This window comes from Athene noctua, chromosome Z (genome assembly GCF_965140245.1).
Source record: "Athene noctua chromosome Z, bAthNoc1.hap1.1, whole genome shotgun sequence".
Classification (NCBI taxonomy): Eukaryota; Metazoa; Chordata; class Aves; order Strigiformes; family Strigidae; genus Athene; species Athene noctua.
Window position 1 is genome coordinate 50,141,442 of NC_134077.1, and position 20,153 is coordinate 50,161,594.

At 36.7% G+C, this 20,153-nt stretch overlaps 2 protein-coding genes across 17 annotated transcripts in view; one reads left to right on the top strand and one right to left on the bottom strand.

Moving 5' to 3' along the window:
• The window catches only part of SEMA4D (semaphorin 4D), a 101,129-nt gene extending 97,790 nt beyond the window's left edge, over positions 1 to 3,339 (top strand). For 10 of the 13 annotated variants that reach the window (XM_074931538.1, XM_074931525.1, XM_074931532.1 and 7 more), the window contains 2 exons: positions 885 to 1,094; positions 2,425 to 3,339. In XM_074931538.1, coding sequence (XP_074787639.1) covers positions 885 to 1,094; positions 2,425 to 2,744 — 530 coding nt within the window. In that variant the 3' untranslated portion in view covers positions 2,745 to 3,339. Of the gene's footprint in view, positions 1 to 884; positions 1,095 to 2,424 lie in introns of those variants that run through there. The other 3 variants (XM_074931545.1, XM_074931537.1, XM_074931540.1) reach the window with 2 other exon arrangements.
• The window catches only part of SECISBP2 (SECIS binding protein 2), a 44,360-nt gene that overhangs the window by 12,830 nt on the left and 11,377 nt on the right, over positions 1 to 20,153 (bottom strand). For 2 of the 4 annotated variants that reach the window (XM_074931547.1, XM_074931546.1), the window contains exons 7-15: positions 18,898 to 18,999; positions 17,020 to 17,139; positions 15,729 to 15,861; positions 12,952 to 13,121; positions 11,282 to 11,420; positions 10,696 to 10,825; positions 8,717 to 8,937; positions 7,813 to 7,967; positions 7,191 to 7,392 (exon numbers count right to left, since the gene is read on the bottom strand). In XM_074931547.1, the coding sequence (XP_074787648.1) occupies positions 7,191 to 7,392; positions 7,813 to 7,967; positions 8,717 to 8,937; positions 10,696 to 10,825; positions 11,282 to 11,420; positions 12,952 to 13,121; positions 15,729 to 15,861; positions 17,020 to 17,139; positions 18,898 to 18,999 (1,372 nt within the window). Of the gene's footprint in view, positions 1 to 705; positions 907 to 3,476; positions 3,638 to 7,190; positions 7,393 to 7,812; positions 7,968 to 8,716; positions 8,938 to 10,695; positions 10,826 to 11,281; positions 11,421 to 12,951; positions 13,122 to 15,728; positions 15,862 to 17,019; positions 17,140 to 18,897; positions 19,000 to 20,153 lie in introns of those variants that run through there. The other 2 variants (XM_074931548.1, XM_074931549.1) reach the window with 2 other exon arrangements.

Below are 20,153 nucleotides of genomic sequence, written 5' to 3' on the forward strand. Positions count from 1 at the left end.
ATGTTACTTGTTCTCTCAAGTCATACTTGCAAAAAAAAAGTTTATTTTCTTTTTTACCCTAAATTTCTCTTTATGTCTTCTTTTGCTAAGGCTGGTCTGGATCCCGGGACCGAGATACAAACAGGCATGTTATAAACATCAGAATTACTGCAAAGTTCTTAGCTTGGCCCAGATGTTTAAATGAAAACGCTCTGATACTGCCAAGTACACTTCAGCCAACCTTGCTAATTTTCTGGGAACAGCTGTTCCGTCCTCTGGGCTACTGTCAGTCTCCAATTTATTCAAATTCTGTCCTTGCACGTTAAGACAAATAATAGCAACAAGGCCAAAAGATGAGATTGCTCTTTGTTGTTGATCCAAGCTTGTTCCAAGTTCTGTCTTGCTTAATTGCCTGCTGTGACTAATGGTTCTGTGCTTTTTCCAGTTCTGCTTCTTTCATGATTAGTTCCAGCATCCTTGACACACCGAGTTCTTGACCTTTTTCCCCTTCTGGCCTTTATTTCAGATTTTGCAAGGCATGTGTCAGTTTCAGCTTTGTACCAGCAGCAGGTAACATGGCCTAGCTCTACAGGAAATCATATAGGCAGATAGTGCTGATGTTTATCATCTGCTCTATCGTGTTTGTGGGGCAAGTTCCCCCTTGTGAGAATCCAGGCAGAATTCCTTTATACATATGAACTCATTTACAACTTTGGCTTGAACATAAATTATCAGTGCTGGCTTTTTATCTCAGGTTTTGGGTACCTAGAATTTCAGCTGAAGAAACCTAAGGAACATTACAATCAACCATTTATGCTTTTGAGCCTAATCTTGAGGTCTCAAGTTTTTGTTTTCTTTTCAAAGACTCTTATTTTCTTACAAAATACTGACTGGCGTTTTTACAGGTCCGGATGCCTCCTATTTTGTCTGGAAGAAGAACGGACAGAAGATGAATGCATGCATCACTGAGCAATCTCATGTGCTGTTTGATGGCAGAGTGCATGTTCTGAGTTGGGTGAAAGATTCAGTATCAGAAAATACAAAATATCAATGTTCATTCACCTCAAAAATTGGGAATGCAACGTCAGAAGTGCTCATCACAGTAGAAGATAAAGGTAGGCTGGTTCTGAATGTATGACATGTTTGGTCTGATCCTGTGAAGCTGTCTGATTTTCACCCATAAAATGTGCATATCTTAAGATGACAGGTTACTTACTGTATTGGTATCCACTTCAATTGTTTATGACAAGGTTTTAAAGCCATAAAATTTCCTTCTTCCACCTCCTCTCACAAAGGACAAACCTGCAAATTTGCAGTTATGATCTAGAAATGAATCAAAACTGCTAGACTAACACAAATTGGAAGTCAGATGAGTACTAGAAAGTTAAAAACAGCTATTCTGCCAAAAGTCTACAAGGTAATATAGCAAAATTTTTTAATGCCGAGGAAGTAAGATGGTAAAGAGAAACCCCTGCCACCCAGGATGTTTAAAAATCAGATGATTTGTAAAACACCTGTAGTTGGGTGAGATCATGCAACTACTGATGCAACTTAAGCATCATTTGCAACTAGCTTTTGAGAACTTATCCAGGCTTGGAGAAGGTCTGAATAGTCTTTACAAAACCAGGAGGAGCAATGAAGATGATATAGTATAGAATTCCTTGGCAAGGTGAAGGAAAATCAATTAGGTGGTTAATGAAACACAAATGTGTCACGAACAGCTCAAACCTTTTTGGAGTGACAGAGAAAAGCAGTAGGAGTTACACAAGTTGTCTTGCCATCACTCCAGTTAATTTGAAGTCTATCTTTGAAGCAGAATGAAGAGCATCTCAGTGAAACTACTGTAAATGTAAAACAGGGAGGCTTTCACTGTTCCAAAACCATTATATACTGTTGTTGCAAGTGTCCTGAAGGATACACTGAAAAAGTTGTATCTGCGTATGTCACCTTCAGTGTTACATTCTGCAAGAAAAACTGGCAGACAGAATTAGAATTTTATCAAGATGCAGGAAAACAACCCTTCTTGAGTTGTCAATGGAAAGAAGAATAACTAACTACATAACATTACTGAAAAATGAGGAAATTGCAAACTGGACATATCCTCCTTCTTCCCAGGCTTGGTATGATCTAACTGGAGCATTCCTGTGCTGCTTAGATGGGTTTGAACTCTTAACTTGTAGGTTGTATTTTCTAGACCTCGAGTCTCAGACACTGAATCTCTTTACCCTGGAGACTATAACGTTTGCTGCAGAGGGGAAGAGACATGATCATTTGAATAGAACTTATTTCCAAATAACATGAGAGGAGGTAGAGCAAAATGAAGGACAAAATGATGGCTTCTGCTCCTTCTAGCCCAATCTTTCACAGGAAGTGCTGCAACTGAACCAGTATCAACTTACTTTATCATTACACAATTATGTAATCATCCCCATATACAATTCTCAGATAATGCTGGTCAGGATGGATGGACCAAAGAATTCCATACCTGGAGAAGTGCCATCAGTGAACATGACAAAATGATGCAAAACTGGAAGAAAACATGGGTAAGAATTTTTGGAAAAAATATATTCTACAGTGCTTTCTACATGACACACTACAGTACCTATTTTATAAATAGCCTAAAATGCTTCTGCAACTGCATATATTCATATAACAAAGTCATTAGTGTTCCTGTATATGCCATCATTCTTGACTATCTCAGCAGTAAAATTTGCTCCATCTGTGATGTGTTACAGTTATGTCAGCTTGCTCCTTCAGTCCACTAACCAAGTGCTAATCAGGCAGTAGTTCTCATACTGCCCAAACAGTAAGTCTGTGTATACTGAATATAGTAGATTAATTTCATCACATCTGTAGACTAATTGTGTTGCAGAGACTACTGGACTTCATAAATGGTACTGTTCATCAAAGCTGGCCTTCCTTTAAAAGAAAATAGTCCATACTTAGCTTTTAATGTAATTCTCCAAAAGATAGAACATAAAATTATTTCTGATAACTACTGGATAAAACATCTGCTTGTTGCATGTGAAACAGTACAAGCAACCTTTAAACACTATTTTAATTTTTAAACCAATATTAACACATTATTCTGAACTTTCTCCTCTTCAGGAGAGCTGCAACAAGAAAAACAGCCTCTAATGGACAAAGGAACGAGGCTCAAAGGAGAAATGTATGCAGGTTAGATTACTTTTAATAGCACAGCACTCAGTTATTTGTGAGTGCTAGTGCTGCCATTAAAACTGATATTCAGGAGGTGGAAAAGGATATCCTTACTGCATTGAAGAATGACTAAGTTACATGCTACAAGAGAGGCCACCCATCCCATCTCCGTTTTTTTGATGCCAGTTATTTCAGCTTAATGAAGAAACAAAAGTGGTCTCAGTAAGACTTGCGCTGTTCAGGCAGTATATTGATGTACAGCTTCTATTTTGAGTTCATTAAGAAAACCAGTTTATTTTGGGCTTGAGGATCTTGGCAGATGATTTAGAGATTAATAAGAAGGTGTGGATCACATTTATTTAAAGACACTTTAACTTGCCCATTTATTTTCTTTTAATATGTTTACTCTTATACTCTGTTCCCAGTGTTTTGAAGAGCATTCCTTTCTGGTGTCAGCAAGTTCATTTCTTCAAACACATTTCCTCTGGTAATAAAGTTTCTGTACAAAATAAAGAACTACTGAGTAATGCTCAAAATACAGATAAATAGATTACAAAGCACCCAAGTTAAAACAGAGTCTTTAGTATTTGCAAATTATTCTTCTATATTTGAGATAACTGGTTGAATTTTTTAAAGCTATGTTGAAGGAATTCTAAGACTGTTCCTACGGAACAACTGCAGATCGAAAACGTGAGGACCTACTTAATCCACAGTGAAAATGTTTTACTGCATTGCTGTTCAGAGTTCTGTCCTTCTGCATCTAATAAACGAAAGTCTGAGGCATAATTAAAGTTTTCTGTCTTATTCTCTCAGTGGTTTTCAACTTGGAAGCAAGCAAGCAAGAGGCCACCTAAGAATCACTACATCTTGAGACCACGGGGACAGCTGCTCATAGCAATAGCAGAAAGCTGCACACTTATCCCTGAATTAGGGGATAACTGGTTAAGATTTAAGTTAGATTTGTTTCCTCCATTGAAAAAAACATTGAAAAATTCTCCTTACTCTAAAATTTTCCTGAATGACCCTTTTTTTTTTCCAATACCAGACCACCTTGTAATCACACATGTAGGGTAAAAATTCTTACACAGTTTTCCCTATTTTTTACACTGGCAATCATAAATTAATACTGATACAAACTTCTGACACCAAAGTTCAGAGAGAATTTTCTTCCCCATTGTGCTTCTCTCAGGGCATCCTTTATGGCTAAAGGACAACTATAAAAAGACTTTTCTTGAATTGTCCCTCCTCTATTTGTTCTGTAGATTCGGAGTAGATATAAGTTTAGTTCCGTGGTACTGAGTGGGAAGGTAAGGCTTTTGTAAGATTGAGGCCAGAGTTTTTGTTCAGCTCAACTTCTTTGTGAAAAAACATCTGTGTAACAGAACTAGTGAATACAGCTGTGACCCCTTACAGGGAATTTTTTTGTTACATTCTAAGAACAGTAAATAACTCTCCAAGATTTTGAACAACCTATAATGTTTTCAAAGTAACTTTTCATGCTTGTCTGCAGTAAGACAAAACAGAAAATATGGCCCCAAAAAACAGCTGTTAATGTGATCTTCACAAACTGGTCCCCGGTTTAGCAGTTTCAGAGTTTTAGAAGTGTATCAAAGTGGCACAAGTCCAAATAAATTGCAAATTACCTCTAGATCAAGGCTATCAGCTAACCAAAACCATCTTTCATCACTGAGATCTTGCACCCTCAATTTCCATTTAAGATTAGAAGAAACTAATACAAAAATATCATCATCATAACTAGTGACCAGCTGTACATTTCAGCTCAAGGCTGGCATCCCTTACCAATGTTTTTCCTCAAAACTGACATTTCAGATATCATTAAATGCCTAACAGACAAATTTACTTAAATCACAACCATACTTTACAGAATCAGTATATTGTAACAGATCTTATACAATTTACATTCTACAAAATAATTTTGAAATTCAAAGTTTTTGTATCACTTCTAACTTCACAAGGCAGCTCCTTTCCAATGTATTGCACTACTACTTCAATGTGATGAAGCATGCACTTACGGACACACTTCAGAGATGCTGGTAGCAGCACATGGCATCTATATCATCTTTCAGAACAGATGACCAAAGTTAGTTACATGTGCATTCTCCAATTACTTTCTTTAGGCTTACACTCTTATGTCTTCAAACTTGTAAACAATGATATTTATATAGGACAGTCCCACTAAGGTGCTCCACCACTATTATGAGGACATTTTGATTTTAAAATTCTATTTCCCGTAAGATAAAAATTTTCCCTGACTGATAAAAACTGAGATCAATCAAAACCCATTTCATATACATAGTGACACAACCCCAAACTGAAGGAATGAAGAGTCTGTCAGCATGAAGATGGTACAGATAGGATAGCAGGCTGGCACCTTTGCTGTCCTTCAATATCCTCTAACTTCAAAGCAGGACCTATGATAAACTCGTCTCAGTAGCAACAGAATGATCATCATTGTACACTTCATCAGCTTTATAACATTTCTAAAGACCATTTTCACATCAGGAATTTCAGACCTTTGTAGTCGATGCTCTCTCTTTTACATCTGTATCATCCCCAAAGTATCAAACAGAAGAGCTAACTGGGAACTTTGTCATCATGGTCTTCCTTAAAATAGTTTCAATCAAGTTGCCTGCCCAAAATTAGTTTCTTGCTGACTGGAAGAAAGCGACATTGATGCCAGCCTGCCCATCTAAGCAGGTTTATTGAGAAGAAAAAAAGAAAAAAAACCTCCACAATCAAAAACCAGTCTACATTTTTTTAAAAGAAGAATAAAAAGCAACTTCCCACAGGCCCCATCCTTCTGGCTCATGGAATGTCTTCCCAAATAAAATCATCAATTATCTTTCTAACAAGTTCTTTTGGTATATTGCATCACTAAAAAATCAGTGCTAGTCCATAAAACCATTAAGGTAGGGCAAGCCAGTTCAAGTGGTTTGGACTAAGACAATTTGCTGTTGTCATCTGCTATACTAATCAGCCAAATACATAAAGTGTAAAAGCATTAGCTAGTGCCTCATGTGCCCCAGTATGTATTTCACTTAAAGGGATTCAGAACAGTTTACTTAGCTTGCTTCAGATATTTCTTCAATTATTTTGTTTTGCTACCTTCTTCCTAGGGGGTCTAAAAACCAAAAAGAAAGCCCAATAAAATTGGATCTGCATTTACTGATGCTCTTCTGAATTCACTATCACCATGGCAGCAGTTGCACTCTTTTCCAGTTCCAGTGCATACGGATTATAGTCTTCTTCAAGTTTTCTCTTCCAGATTTTAACTAGGGAATATTAGAATTTAAAAAAAACAAAACAAAACAAAAACAAACACCAACAAACAGGTTACTGTATAATACTTGAAAAACTTAAAATGAAGTCGCACTGATTCTCTACTTCTTCCTCAAAGTAAGTGCTGAGCTAAATTGGCACATGGCCATGTTGGCATGTACACCACATGACATCAAATGACGTATGAAAGAATACTTTAGGAGTGAAGGGATCCACTCAGGTCCTTGTGTCCAGACCCCTGCTCAAGCAAGGCCAACTCTGAAGGTGAATCCAACTTAAAAAAACCCTGAAGTTTTAAGTTGCCTAGTATCCATGATAACTGTCATTGTCTGGTGACTGTATAAGCAGAGCTAGAGGAATGTGTTTCTAAAAGAGGTAAACCTTTCATAACATGAACACTTTTGGACAGGAATATGCATTTCAAACAGGCTGCAATACAAAACTTAGTCCACTGCAGTTATAGAGTATGCACTTCTAGAAAAAAACTTAGAGGATTTTTTACTAATAGAAGTAAGAAGCAGCTCTGTTAAACCTCCTTGGACAAAGCAAGAAGAATTTTCTCTAAAACTTTCTCAGTAAGAACTGATCTCAGATTTATAAAATCAGGAGGGTGGAGGGAAATCACAGAAAAGCAGAAGCTCTCCCCTTACTAACCACTGAAGTGTCAGGTGTCATTTGTTTCAGTGAAAATCATAGAATTGAAGTGCACTTTGAATGAAAAGTGAACCAAAACCAAGCCAGTAAATACTCACTATAATTTGGTACATCCTCATCAGAGTCCTTGGTAGATGTTTTACCACTTTCTGATAAGCCATTTTTTTCATATTCAGTGGTTAAGATGCTGGGTTGGGTTTCTCTTAGCCCTCCTTCAGCTTCTTCCTCTAAAGCTGCTATCATATCTTTGTAGGCCTTCCTGGCCTCTGTTGTCAGTTGTACCATTCTATGGAAATGGTCCTGGGGAAATACACAGTATTAATACAGCTTAAATCACATTGTTAATTTTTAACATCTCCATGAAGATCTGTAATGAATATTCCTTATTCAGAACATGTATGTTCATACATAAAAGTTGAGCAGCTGAGTATGTATAATAACATGAAAACCAAACCATTTATAAAAACACCAATTCTCTTGAAAAGAAAATTCTGGAAGATCGAGATGGATGTCAGGAAGAGATGGCCAAACTACTTTTTCGAACAGTGCCGAGTGGCTGTACTTCTAAAATTGATTTGTTGTATAAGCCTGGGATAAAGAGTACAAGTGTACAAGAGCAAAACAAACAAACAAAACCTTAAAGCCATGAGTATGTTATTTTCCTCTTACAGGTAAAAAGTAAAACTAAACAAAACCATGAACCTATATATTTCAGCTTACCTGAGCCCCATCATAGCTAAAAATTCCCACCACACTCACAGGCACTGCTTTGTTCACACAGCGGCCTAGGGCCTTGCGGTTAAGGGCAAAAACAAATGGGATATTCTGTTCACAGGCACAGTCGATAATGTTGTGCAGAGTCTCATCCAACCCACCTGGAGCAGACAATAGAATCAGCAAAGAATGACACTATTCAGGGTGATTATAACTAAAGGACAGTACTGTTAAAAGACGGCAAAAAGTACCCCCAAGAATATGGGTTTATTTTGAAATTACAAAGTTTATAGGAAAAAATACATGGATCTCAATAACAGCATTAGATCTTAATATTTAAAGGAGAATTTGACATTTTTTTCTTAATAATTAGCAGTATCCTTAGACTGCTACTACTCTGTATTTTGTTGTATGTGTAGTATAGTCTAATCTAGTATTAAAAAAAGACCCAGCTGCTTAGTAATTATTTAGAAGTTAACAGAAAGTAATAAAAATAATTACAACAAATCTTAAACAAAGTATCACTGACAACTTATTGTCAATCTGTGGCCAATCTGATACAGCAGGACTTCTTGTGGTGGCACAGCTGGCAACAGTAACCTTTGTGTCTTCTCAGCTATGCCAGTGAAATCTTTTGTGTAGCTGCACTGCAAATCGGTAACTAAACAGATCCTAGCCTCAAGTAACTGCCCCCACCCCAGATAGTCTTGACTCAGCTCACACTTCAGCTGCACAGCAGTTAACAATCTGAAGAAGGAAGGCATCTTTACATGACTGGATTTCAAAGGCTACTCAAGTAATTTCCTCCAATACTAATAATCCTCCAATACTAATAACTGGTACCAGTATGCTGAGTTTGCTTTTTTACATTTCTTTCATTAAACAAACACTTTTTAAAAAACTTATTTACCCTTTGATTGAATCTTTTCACAGTTAGGAGAGATGATGACACACTTCAGTTTTTTCAGCTTCAGATGTTTCAAAACTTCTCTAAGCCCCATAACAAGCCTGCGTTTTATCTTGGCCTTGATTGGGTCTTTCTGATACAAGCGATCTTGGAAACGAACCAGTTCTTTTAAGAGATCTGTCACACAACTGTCAACTTCTTTACTAAGTACCTGGCTGCAGTAACTGGAAGATACAATCAATTAAATGTTAAAAACCCTAAAACTACAAATATATAACACATAAATAAGTAATATGTAAAATGTAAACAGTTTACCTTCTATTCTAGTCTGTCTTTACTTTTTTTCTATTTCTACTCCAAACACAGTTCTCATATACATGAAAGCAAAAATTTATGTAAGATTTTTTTCAGTGGCTGGGAACTTATGGAAAGTTTTGTTACCTGTGGTATCTGGCTCCCCTATCAAACTATACCAAAAATACATACACACATGTACAATAAGCCTGTATTTTATACCAATAAATATATATGTACATATATATATATTATATTCATACATATGTACATATTTTCTATTGAAGCATTTTTCTGAGGGCATTTATTTTGACCTATATATAGCGAAGTACAGCAACCAAAGTATAAAATTCTAATTTATTTCTATAAATACAGGGATACTTATAACAAAGATAGAAATCTGGATCAAATTTCTCCTCCCCAAGTTCATATTTTTTGTCTGTCATCCGATTTCACTTATCAGATTACAGCCTTGTGGTGTTCACAAGGAAAGGGTAAACACAGATGTACTTCAACCTTCTAGTATTCCCTGTGAAAGGTCAGGGTTCCAAATTATTTTTCCCCCATCTTTTACACAAAGAATCACTCAGTAAGGAAGGCTCACAAAGAGAAAAAGGGAAGATATCTCAACTGCACAGTCAACATGAAGATGCAAAGTGGCAAATTCACATAAGATTATGGGAAGTCTATGCTGAATCTTAGAGATACAATTATCTCAGAATCTGATTTAAGTTACAAGAGTTTTTATTTACAATTTCCAGTTGATTTCACTAAGTCTTAAAGACAAGTCTACTAAAACACTGCAAATCTAACCTGAAGACACAAAATATTCTAAGCTTTGCTGAATGCTCTACATGCTACAATAGATAGGACTGAGTCTCCCTGTACCTATTCAACCTAAACTCTGCTTTCAGTAAAAGTGTTGCATAGACACAAATTAAATAACTTTTAATGCAATTAAATTAGAGCTAACACATGGCATCAGGAAGATAAAGAATGGCTGTATCAATATTAACTGTTACTATAACATGGAACTGCAAAAAGGCCAGTGGTGCCTTTACTGGAAGAAAACTAAAAACACTGCTTATCTAAAGTAACTGTTTTAAACTGTCACGACTGGATCTCTGACCTCTTTACATATAGTAATGACTATTTCTTCTTTTATAAAGGAAACATGTATACACATCTGTTTAAACAAAACTAAAAGTGTTTGCACACAATAACCCATAAATCTTCCCTTTATTTCTTTGCCTCACCACAACATGAAAATGTCATCTGGCTCATCACATTCTTTACATTTTTGCCATTTGGTCTGACAGCAGAAAACCAAAGTACACACTAAAAATAAGTAAAGCGTACTACTCTTTTTCTTAAATATTAACCTGGTACTCCATTACTTTTAACAGCAGCTCCTTTTCCTTCCTTAGCCTCTAATGAATTTCTGATCTTTCTTTTCCTTCACGGAACATGCATTTTGAAAACAGAATTACAATAACATACAGACTATTTCTCTGAATATCATTTTTTGTTTGTGTGTCAGCTCACAGGAAAACTGAAAAAAAAATAATTTAGAATTTCAGTCTAAATTCCAATTAGTGTGGCATAGAATGCAGTTGAAGTATCTTGTATGAAAAATACTATATTGGTAGTACTGTGGAAAAGCATAGATCTCTACGATCAGTACTTACTCTCTAAAATTTCTACTGTGGATTTTTGGAAGATTGGAGTTTAGCTGCTTTGAAGTCATAGAACCTTCTGTAGATTCCTTCATCCCTGTGTTCTCCAGAAACCCTTCAGCAGCTTGCATTACAGGAACAGCTATCATGTAAATAAAGACATTTCAATGAAAAGACAAACCAAAAAGCATTGTGAAGAGACTTAGGTTGCCAAGTATCTCTTGGAGAGGCTTTACTTCACTGTTACAACAATCTGCGGTAGTAGGGGAAGAGGTCATACATTTCTTTTTTTCACTTAGTTTTTATTATTGTACCTCTTTTTAAACAGATTGCCAGAGAGATGCAAGGACTCTCATTACGACACATAATAAATCCGACAGGCATGAAAGTGAGGAACAGTATTCAGAAGCCAAATTAACTCAAGCACATCGCCTTTGGCACACTTTAAACTCTAGATAAGCCCAAGCTGAATTTTAGAAAATTCTGAAGGTACAGTTTTCATTTGACAGTACTTGGTACACATTTTTGAAAGTACTAAGTGTTCTCACTCTCAAATCTCCATCTACGTACTGTGTTACAGCCTTCTCTTGAAAGATACCTGCTTGACTATCCTGTAGAAGCATTTCATCTTCAGTAGTATTTTCTGTGGGCTGACAAGTATTATCTTCACCTTTTGATACTGCTGTCTGTTCTAACAGGTGTTGCTGTTTTCGTTGTTCTCTTTCTTTCAGAATAATCTAAAAAATATATATATAAAAACCAAATCAAACCGATGTCACATAGACAACAAAGCAGTTTCTCTTACAAGTCTTTAGTTAAAGACCTTTCGTAAAGAAGTTTGGCACTATCATTCAAAGTTTACAATATTTGTGTTTAATTTGCACATTAAAAAGATGGAAAGATACTCTCTAAATCTACATAGAAAAGGACTTTTTCCTTGATTACCAGTGTCTGGATGGAGGAAATAATTACTAGGGATCAACTACAAGGGCAGAATTAAAGATAAAGCAACAAATTTCTTCAATGCAAAGAAGTGGGTGAAAAAGTCTCCCTTCTCCCTTTCTTCTTCAGACTGTCAGTTGCAGCAATTCAGCCGAACACTCAGGTACATGTATATATTTATATATACGTATATACATACACACACAGTTACTCTGCTCCCTTATTCTCCCATTAAAAATCTTGAGTCAGTCTAATAGATTGCTGTCTGAATTTGCTGGTTGAAGAAAAAGAGAAGAAATTACCATGGATAGCTAGGTATACAGAAGAAGAGTAGGACATATGGTGGATCCAAACATGCTACTGTAAGTGAACGTGATAATCAGTTTCCTGAAACTCATCTTCCCTGCTTTTGTAGCTGCTAAGAAACAGTTATTATATATATATGCCCACTAGCTCAGTTAATCTACCCCAAATTTGTAATTAATTATACCACAGAATCCAATTCTTTTACTTTAAAAAGTAAATTTCACCATTTGCATTTGTCAAAGATGAACAAAAATAAGCTCACTCCCACGCTCAGAACACAGATATTACAGACAAATCAATCTTTGTATTCTCAAACCTACTTTGGAAAACAGATGGCATGAAAATAGAACAGCCAGAAGACACAGTACTAGTATCACCCACCTGAGTTTGTTACATGTTGTTTATATTGGACAGTTCTCAAATTCAATTAAGCAGCACAGAATGACCACTAAACTACCTTCACTAGCTCCATAACAATTAGTCTAGACCAAAAAAGCGACCTTGTGATTGAGTGGTATCTCAAAATCCCCTGTATAGAAGACATGACAGGAAGCAATGTGAATGAGCAGGGGGAAGATACAAGAGAAATCACCAGGTGGATGTAACACTAGCTGCTGCAGAATCTGCTGAAGTTCTGGCTTGGAAGAGCACAGAAACATTAAATACCACCTTTGTTTGATCCATTCTCCCCAGGCCTGCAAATAAGCAGATCTTGATTACTTTGGATGTCCCCCTATACCAATGATGTGTGGACACTCTTGTAGTAGCAGTTCTTCAGCTACCAAGTGGTTTATGTGAAAAAATAGATCTTGGGGGAAATTGTACATGCTATATAGCAAGACTCTCCTCTTCTCCCTTGCCCTTTCCTCCCCTTTTTTAAACCAAGGAAAGCTAAAATTGAATTTAGACAACTGGACACTCAGATGCAGATCTTCATGCCAGAAGGTTTAACAGACTCACAGAGTAGTACTGAAGTTTCATTAGCCTATATTGTAGTATATAAGGTAAAAATATGAGCACCTTTTTAAGAGGTGTTGGTCTCTTTGCTTTAGGGACTTCTCTCTGTTTCCCTTTCTTTACCAAAGGAGCACTGGAATCCAAAGGGTTATGAGGCATCTTTCCTTGATTTGATCGTTGACTTTTTATGGCTGTAGTAGATTCTTTAGAAAGCAACGGTATGGCACCACCAACTGAGATAAAAAAAAACAAACAACAAAACTCTGCATCAGAGAAGTGTAACAAATACCTAAACTACAATCCAATTCAAGTTTAATGTCTGGATTAGGACTAGTATACACATATTAAATTTGTGCTATGTTGCTATTAAGAATGTTTATAGGCAATCCTGTATCATTAAACAATGTTATTTAATAAAGATACTCCTCCAAAAAAACTAACATGTTCTCTACTTTTATTATACAACTAGAATCACAAGCTCTGTCCCTGAACTCTCAAAAGCAGAATTTGGCAAAACACGGCACTCCAAGCTACCGTCAACACCATGTCATTGCCAGCTTGATACACCTTCAGGAACCTCCATTTCACTGGCATTTCCTCCTCCACAGATTCTGTACTGTGTTAAGATAAACATTGAGTCGCATTATTACAGATTTTAGATTTAATTGCTGAAAATAATCCATAGTACTTAGTCCTACCATTTGTTAATGAAACTGGATGGAGTTCATTTGCAGATGGGTAATGACTAATGCAAAGCTACAGATAAGTTTCTTTTACTTAATCAGCACAGCTCTCAAGAGATGTCTGCTTTAATTGCATTTTCCAGAGGGTTTAGGACACAGAAGCTTTAAATGACTGGCCAAGTCCCTGAATCTGGACCTTCCAAACCATGACCTCACATCCTAAAAACTACTCTCCTTTTCAACTTGCTGTCATCAGGGATTGCTGTACTCTCTGAGACCACATTGTCAAACTTCAGTTACCTGCAATATAAACCAGATTACATAAGCAAGTGAATGAAGACGATGACAACCAAGTATCATGGAATGAGCTTGACACCTTTGTGCCTCAGGCAACCTCTCTTACCTAGAAAACAGCCAAAGCTTCTAGCAGCTTGTGTTAAGTCATCTTGGTTTACTGCTTCCAAAGTATTTATATGCTGATCCTCCAACACCACATAAGCACTATTAGCATAAACAGTTTACTTCATTAAACTGCTATACCGCAACTTTTTTTTGTCTCTGTATAACAAAGGCAAATTTCCAAGAATGTTGTGCAGTATGTTAGCATAGGTCGCTACAAGAACTGAAACTGAATTTGAAGCAATACATAAGTATACACCATGTAGACACATGCTATTTCCTTCACTGCATACATCACCTCTTCATTTCAAATTCACAGAGTTCTCATGTTCCTGAACTTGATGGCTTTAACAGTTTACATCATTTTGCACTACTGATGCATTTCCAAAACATAATTTAAATTCAAATAATTACTGTTTTACTGTGCTGTTCCATCCATTCATTATTTACCAAATGAAGTGGAATAAACTCTGTTTGCAGTCAGACACTCCCTGCCCTTCTTGTTCACTGTGCTTCTCTTCCGGTTACAGAGGTCAGCACAATGCCACTTCACTAACTGAATTAACATTTTGGTATACACAGATTTAACGGGTGCACTGAATGTTAAAAAAAGGTATAAAGCTGAGCTAACATCTGCCTTGTACTTCCAGGATATGAACACGGCACATCAATTTCTGCAGCAGTTTCAGACCCAGGTAATTTAATATTAGAAAACAGGTACTGTGACCCGTACCTTTGTGCTCCAGCATCTACTCATAATCCATGCATTGTATAATTTTATAGAAAAAAACATGGTTATTAGCACCTCTACAGCGCTGAGTTTAACTGACTCAAATGAAAAAAAGAGACCAATTGTAGAAAAAGAATTTTAAAAAATATATTACAAGTTCTCTCAGTTAGTGCAGGAAAATCTCATCAATGCTTGGTATTTTGAGCTTTTTATTTAAAAGCTCAACTATCACATTAAACATTGTGAGATGAATTATCTCACAATTAGCTCTGTTTCCGAAATATTTTTTTTTAAATTATTTAATGAAATAAGTAGAGAAATCTTTTCATCATTAAATTCTAGCAAACAACATGCATCCTTTTGAAAAATATGCTGCACTAACACAGCCAAGACTAAATTTTGACCTACAATGAAAAAGATAGTGGGCTATTTGTTTCTACTTCCTGGTTATGCATACACAAAGTCTGAAAGATTCTGTCCATCACCAAAGCCTAGCATTTTGTTAACAACAATTACTTCACAATTATCAGGCATGGCAGAAATTATTCTTTGGCTTGGGCTGATTGACTCTCATACAACCCCTGTGTTTGCAGATGAGCTTTTTCACTCAAGTTACAGCTCTAGGATTTCTATCATCGTAGTAGTTTAGGAAAGCCTTTGTTACTTGTGGCCCCTTCCTGCAGATTCAGACCACAATAATAACACACATATTTAAGACAACGCAAAAATCTCCACAAACATTAGTATTTTCGTCAAAGCTAAACTTCGGTCACCACTCATATAAGGTACTCTTACAAATCATTGTCCTGAAGACTTTTCTTTCCCTAAGACTTTCTCCAAACAATTCAGATTGCCATACTTTAAAAAAAATTTTTAAAAGAACCTTCATTTTCTCTTGTATCTTGTGAACTATGCTCCTGCCTGCATATTCAGAGATCATTATAGATCAGAAATCAGGCTATGTTTAATGTTTCAATAATTAAAAACAACTCAAGTTGAAAGAAAGGAAATTTCACCGTAACCAATACCTGAAAAGACCACAGGTTTAGAAGACTGTTTTGACTTCTCTGTTTGCTGCTTCTGCTCCAAGGCTGCCAGCATGCCACCCAAATCCAATTGCACAGGAATTTGACTCTTCTTACCACTGCTCCTGGATGTTTCCTGAACAAGTTCAGTACCAATTAGTAATGCTCTCCATTTCAGAATGTAAAGACTGTTATATTGTATGGTGTGTTGTACACTCTTAAAATCTTCATCCATGATTTTTCAGTGAAAGTATTTTGATATTTAATACACATCAACTTTAATGTGAAAAGTAAAGAAAATCGGAAACAATTGAAATAACTTTTGAACAGCTACTGGAATAAAGCATAGAAGTATAAAGTCTTTAATAAAGGAGATGCTTTATGTCAGGCTCCCACTTTGGTCAGACTGCCACCTATCTTTGAAAAAAAGGCATACCAGAATTGAAAGTTTTTTAAAAGTATAGAAGAACTGCTCCATGAATCTTACAGGGTTCATGATTGCAATATACATATATAATTATCTTCAGTGACTTATTAAAAAAAGAGGTTAGAGGCTTTAAGCACCACCTCCTCATAAGCAGTAATCTTGCTGTCTGCTTTCAAGAGAAGGCAAAAGCAGCGTCCCACACTTGACACTTTTAATGATTCAGAATATAAAAAGACTATAAATGAATAGTCTAGCAAAGACTAACAAAGACCAAACTACAAAGGCTAAGGAATTGACTCACACATTTTGTGCTTTTAGAAGTCTTATCCTCGAGGATCAATTCACTATGCCTTCTGTTATAAAAGGGTTAAGGAATGACCTCCTCCTTCAGAACCTAGGATCTCATCATTCAAAGCTATGCCAGAACCTGCTCACCAACATGGAATTACTTACTGTCCTCACTGCTGCTCTATATTTCTCCTCCTTGCCCCAAGCTAAGTGGATCTCCTTGCCTCCTTGTCTTAATCTGGCAGAACCACTTTTAAGAGTTTCCTAACTCCTTAAAACAATCAGTTTGGACTGGATTTATGCCATGATCAAGTAAGCTGGGTAAAAAAAATAATTCCTCATATCTGAAACTTGCAGACATTAAAAAGCTAGTATTTTCCTCTAAACTGAAACTGGGGGCTAGCAATTACTACCTCTGAGTGCTTCTAATCAAGAAAATCTTGTCACTTATCTTTGAAGTATAAATGACAAAGTATTAACACAACTGCGGATGAGCTTGGACTTTGTATTATATTTAAATATGCTAATTTCCTCTGTAATTTTAGTTGTGAACTTATTTTCAAATATTAATTAATTTACCTGCATTTTCCTTCTTTCTAATATAGAAGATAAAGCTTGCTTTCCTGACAGGCCATCCACCTTGGGAGTTCCATCCAGTGTGGGAGACTGACTATCCCAAGGCTCTTCAGGAAGATGGATCTTTGAAATTTAGAGACAAAAGGTGACAAGGAGGAAGAGAAAATATTTAAAGACACATGAAAAAGGGTAAAGTGAAGATGATACTAAATTCAAATGGAACATAGACAGTGGGATTGAATGCATCCTCAGCAACTTTGTGAATGACACCAAGCCGAGTAGTACAGTTGATATGCTTCAGGGAAGGGATGCCATCCAGAGTGACCTTGACAGGCTTGAGGAGTGGGCTTTGTGAACGTCATGAAGTTCAACACAGCTATGTGGAACGTCCTGCACATGGGTCAGGGCAATCCCCAACAGCAATACAGACTGTGGGATGAGAGCAGCCCTGCAGAGAATGACTTGGTCGTATTAGCGGATGTAAAACTGACTATGAGCCAGCAATGTGCGCTCACAGCCTGGAAAACCAACTGTATCCTGTGCTGCATCAAAAGAAGTGTGGCCAGCAGGTCGAGGGAGGGGATTCTGCCCCTCTACTCCACTCTTCTGATTCCCCACCTGGAGTCCCATGTGCAGTTCTGGGGTCCCCAACATAACCTGTTACAGCAGGTCCACAGGAAGCCCACAAAAATGGTCAGAGGGATGGAAAACCTCCCCTATGATAAAAGGCAGAGAGAGTTGGAGTTGTTCTGCCTGGAGAAGAGGAGGGTCTGGGAAGACCTTACTATAGTCTTCTAAAAGTGTGATCATTTACTGGCTGCTGTACTACTTAATCAGACCATGATTTCCTTTTTTCAGATTTGGAAGAAACAACCAGCAAGGCAGCTTCATCTTCAAATATTTGTTATAGAGGAGTACGAGTGGTTTAACGATCACGTCTTTACAACGTACGTTAAGTGTTGAGAGGTTATATCTCACTTATGCCTACAAAGCTAAAAGGTTTCTCTCCTTTGAGTAGCGTCTGTTTCTTTACAAAAAATCTGGTTTGAGCAATTACAGTGACTTTTGATGCTCATTCCTCCCTGTCAATGTAATTTACTGCCACAAACAAGGGTTTTTTTGTAGTGTTTTTTTTAAATCACTAATATTCACAGTGAAACAAAACAAAGGACAAATATTTCTAGCAGCAAAACTAGTTTAAAGAAACAAAAACCTGGAATTTCACCTTTATTATTTATGTTGTTTGCTTTGCAAGAGCAAACTTTTTTCCAATCCTTGCAATTTATGTTTGGGATTAATTCCCATATTGAATTAATTTCGAAGTTAATCATTGGGATTTATTTCACTCGTAAAAAAAAAACCCAAAAAAACAAAACAAGCTTGGATTTATAATTGTTAGACTCAAATTCTTTGACCCTTACACAGCTTGAGAACAAAGTATTACACTGTTCAGATGCCCCTGAAATTTGATGATGTGACCAAACAGCAAAGGCAGAAATTCAAAGAGACTTAGTATTATTTTTATGAAACGCAAAATTAAACTAGAACACTACCTGTAGGAAAATAAACTTACACAAACACATGTCATCTCAACTAACTACGAGGGTCCACAACAGAGGTGTCTATACCAGAACTAGTAGCCCAGAGTTTAGGCAGCAGTTCAGAGACCAAAAAACTATCTCCTTTGGAATGATATGAATCTACTGAATACAGTGAGTGTTCAGTCCATACTGAGTACCTAAGGGGATTGCCATGGGCAGAGCCCCACATCATAAGCATTTATATTTAGACAAAAGAATTCCACTTTTAGTCTCATTTAAAACTTGTAGTCTTTTCCTGCTTATTTTCTTAACATTCACATAATGTCATAAGATTACTTACTTCAGACTGCTTTCTAACAACAGGAACAAATGATGATTTCTGAGATCCTAGCCTGTTTCTCCTATCAGAAGCAGCTGCCAGATCAGGAAACTCCTCAGCATCCTAAAGAAATAAATCAGAAGAAGATTTTATGAGAACTATCAAATCCATATTCTCAAAACTGATTTTCCTGCATTCAAATGATTTTCTTCCTGCTTAGCAAACATTCACAGTTCGTTTCACTGTACAAAATTCAGGAACCACGTGCAGTGTCACCTATAATCAGCACTACATTGGTTAAGTCATCTACAGGCAGCTAATTCAGGGCTGAAAGAGAAATTCTTCCAACAGCAGCTTGTTCTTGCTGTCACCTGATAATAATTACAGGTAAATGGCTGTTTTTCAAATCATATAACAGCCTTGCAAACATCTTCACTCTTCTCCCAGTACAGTCTCCAGCTCTGCAATTCTGCCTTAAACACGTGAGTGGTGAAGAACAAAAAGGGCAGGCAAAATGGTAATAACTCTTGACTACAGTATGAAAATAAACAGACGAATAATTCAAGTGATTATGTAGGCTTAGACAAGAGAGCAAATTTTAGTAGCAGAGGATACATTATCCAGACTTCAGATTAACTAAATGCAGACAGGCTGGAGCTTGCTCTAGACTGGTCCCCTTATATCCCCTATTTCAACCGTAATGATCTCTGAACCACCAGCTTGGGTTTCCCTCAGTTGCTTCTCCTCCCACTTTCTGAGAGGTCTTTTTAGATGTGATACAATACTACTGAACACATTAACACTTCCTCTGCAGCCCAAAAGCCTTCATTTAAAACAGCCCAAGCTAGAAAGCTCTAGCATATGGACAGACACACCTCACTCAATGAATTATTTTTAAAGAAGCCTGCAAGTATGCCAAAAGACAACTGCAAGAAAGGGAAAAACGTTTCACAAACACACTCTCCTCCCAGCTTAGGGACATCTTGAACCAGAGGTAGTACCTTCTCATTTAAATAACCCTCACTAGAATAAATTTTTATTTGTCTGTCCAATCACTTCTTGAGTTCAAATAGGCTTCTGGCATTTGCAACACCTTGTAGCAAAATGAATAACTAAAATCTAGCACTCATTGTGATGTTACACCTCCTTATATTTGCTCTTAACTCATCATCAATAAGAACCACAGGACATCAAACAAAAATAGGAGAAAGATCAAATAATTTCCTTTTTATTTCCTTGTCTCTTCTGATTCCCACTTAGCCATCTATTTTACAGAC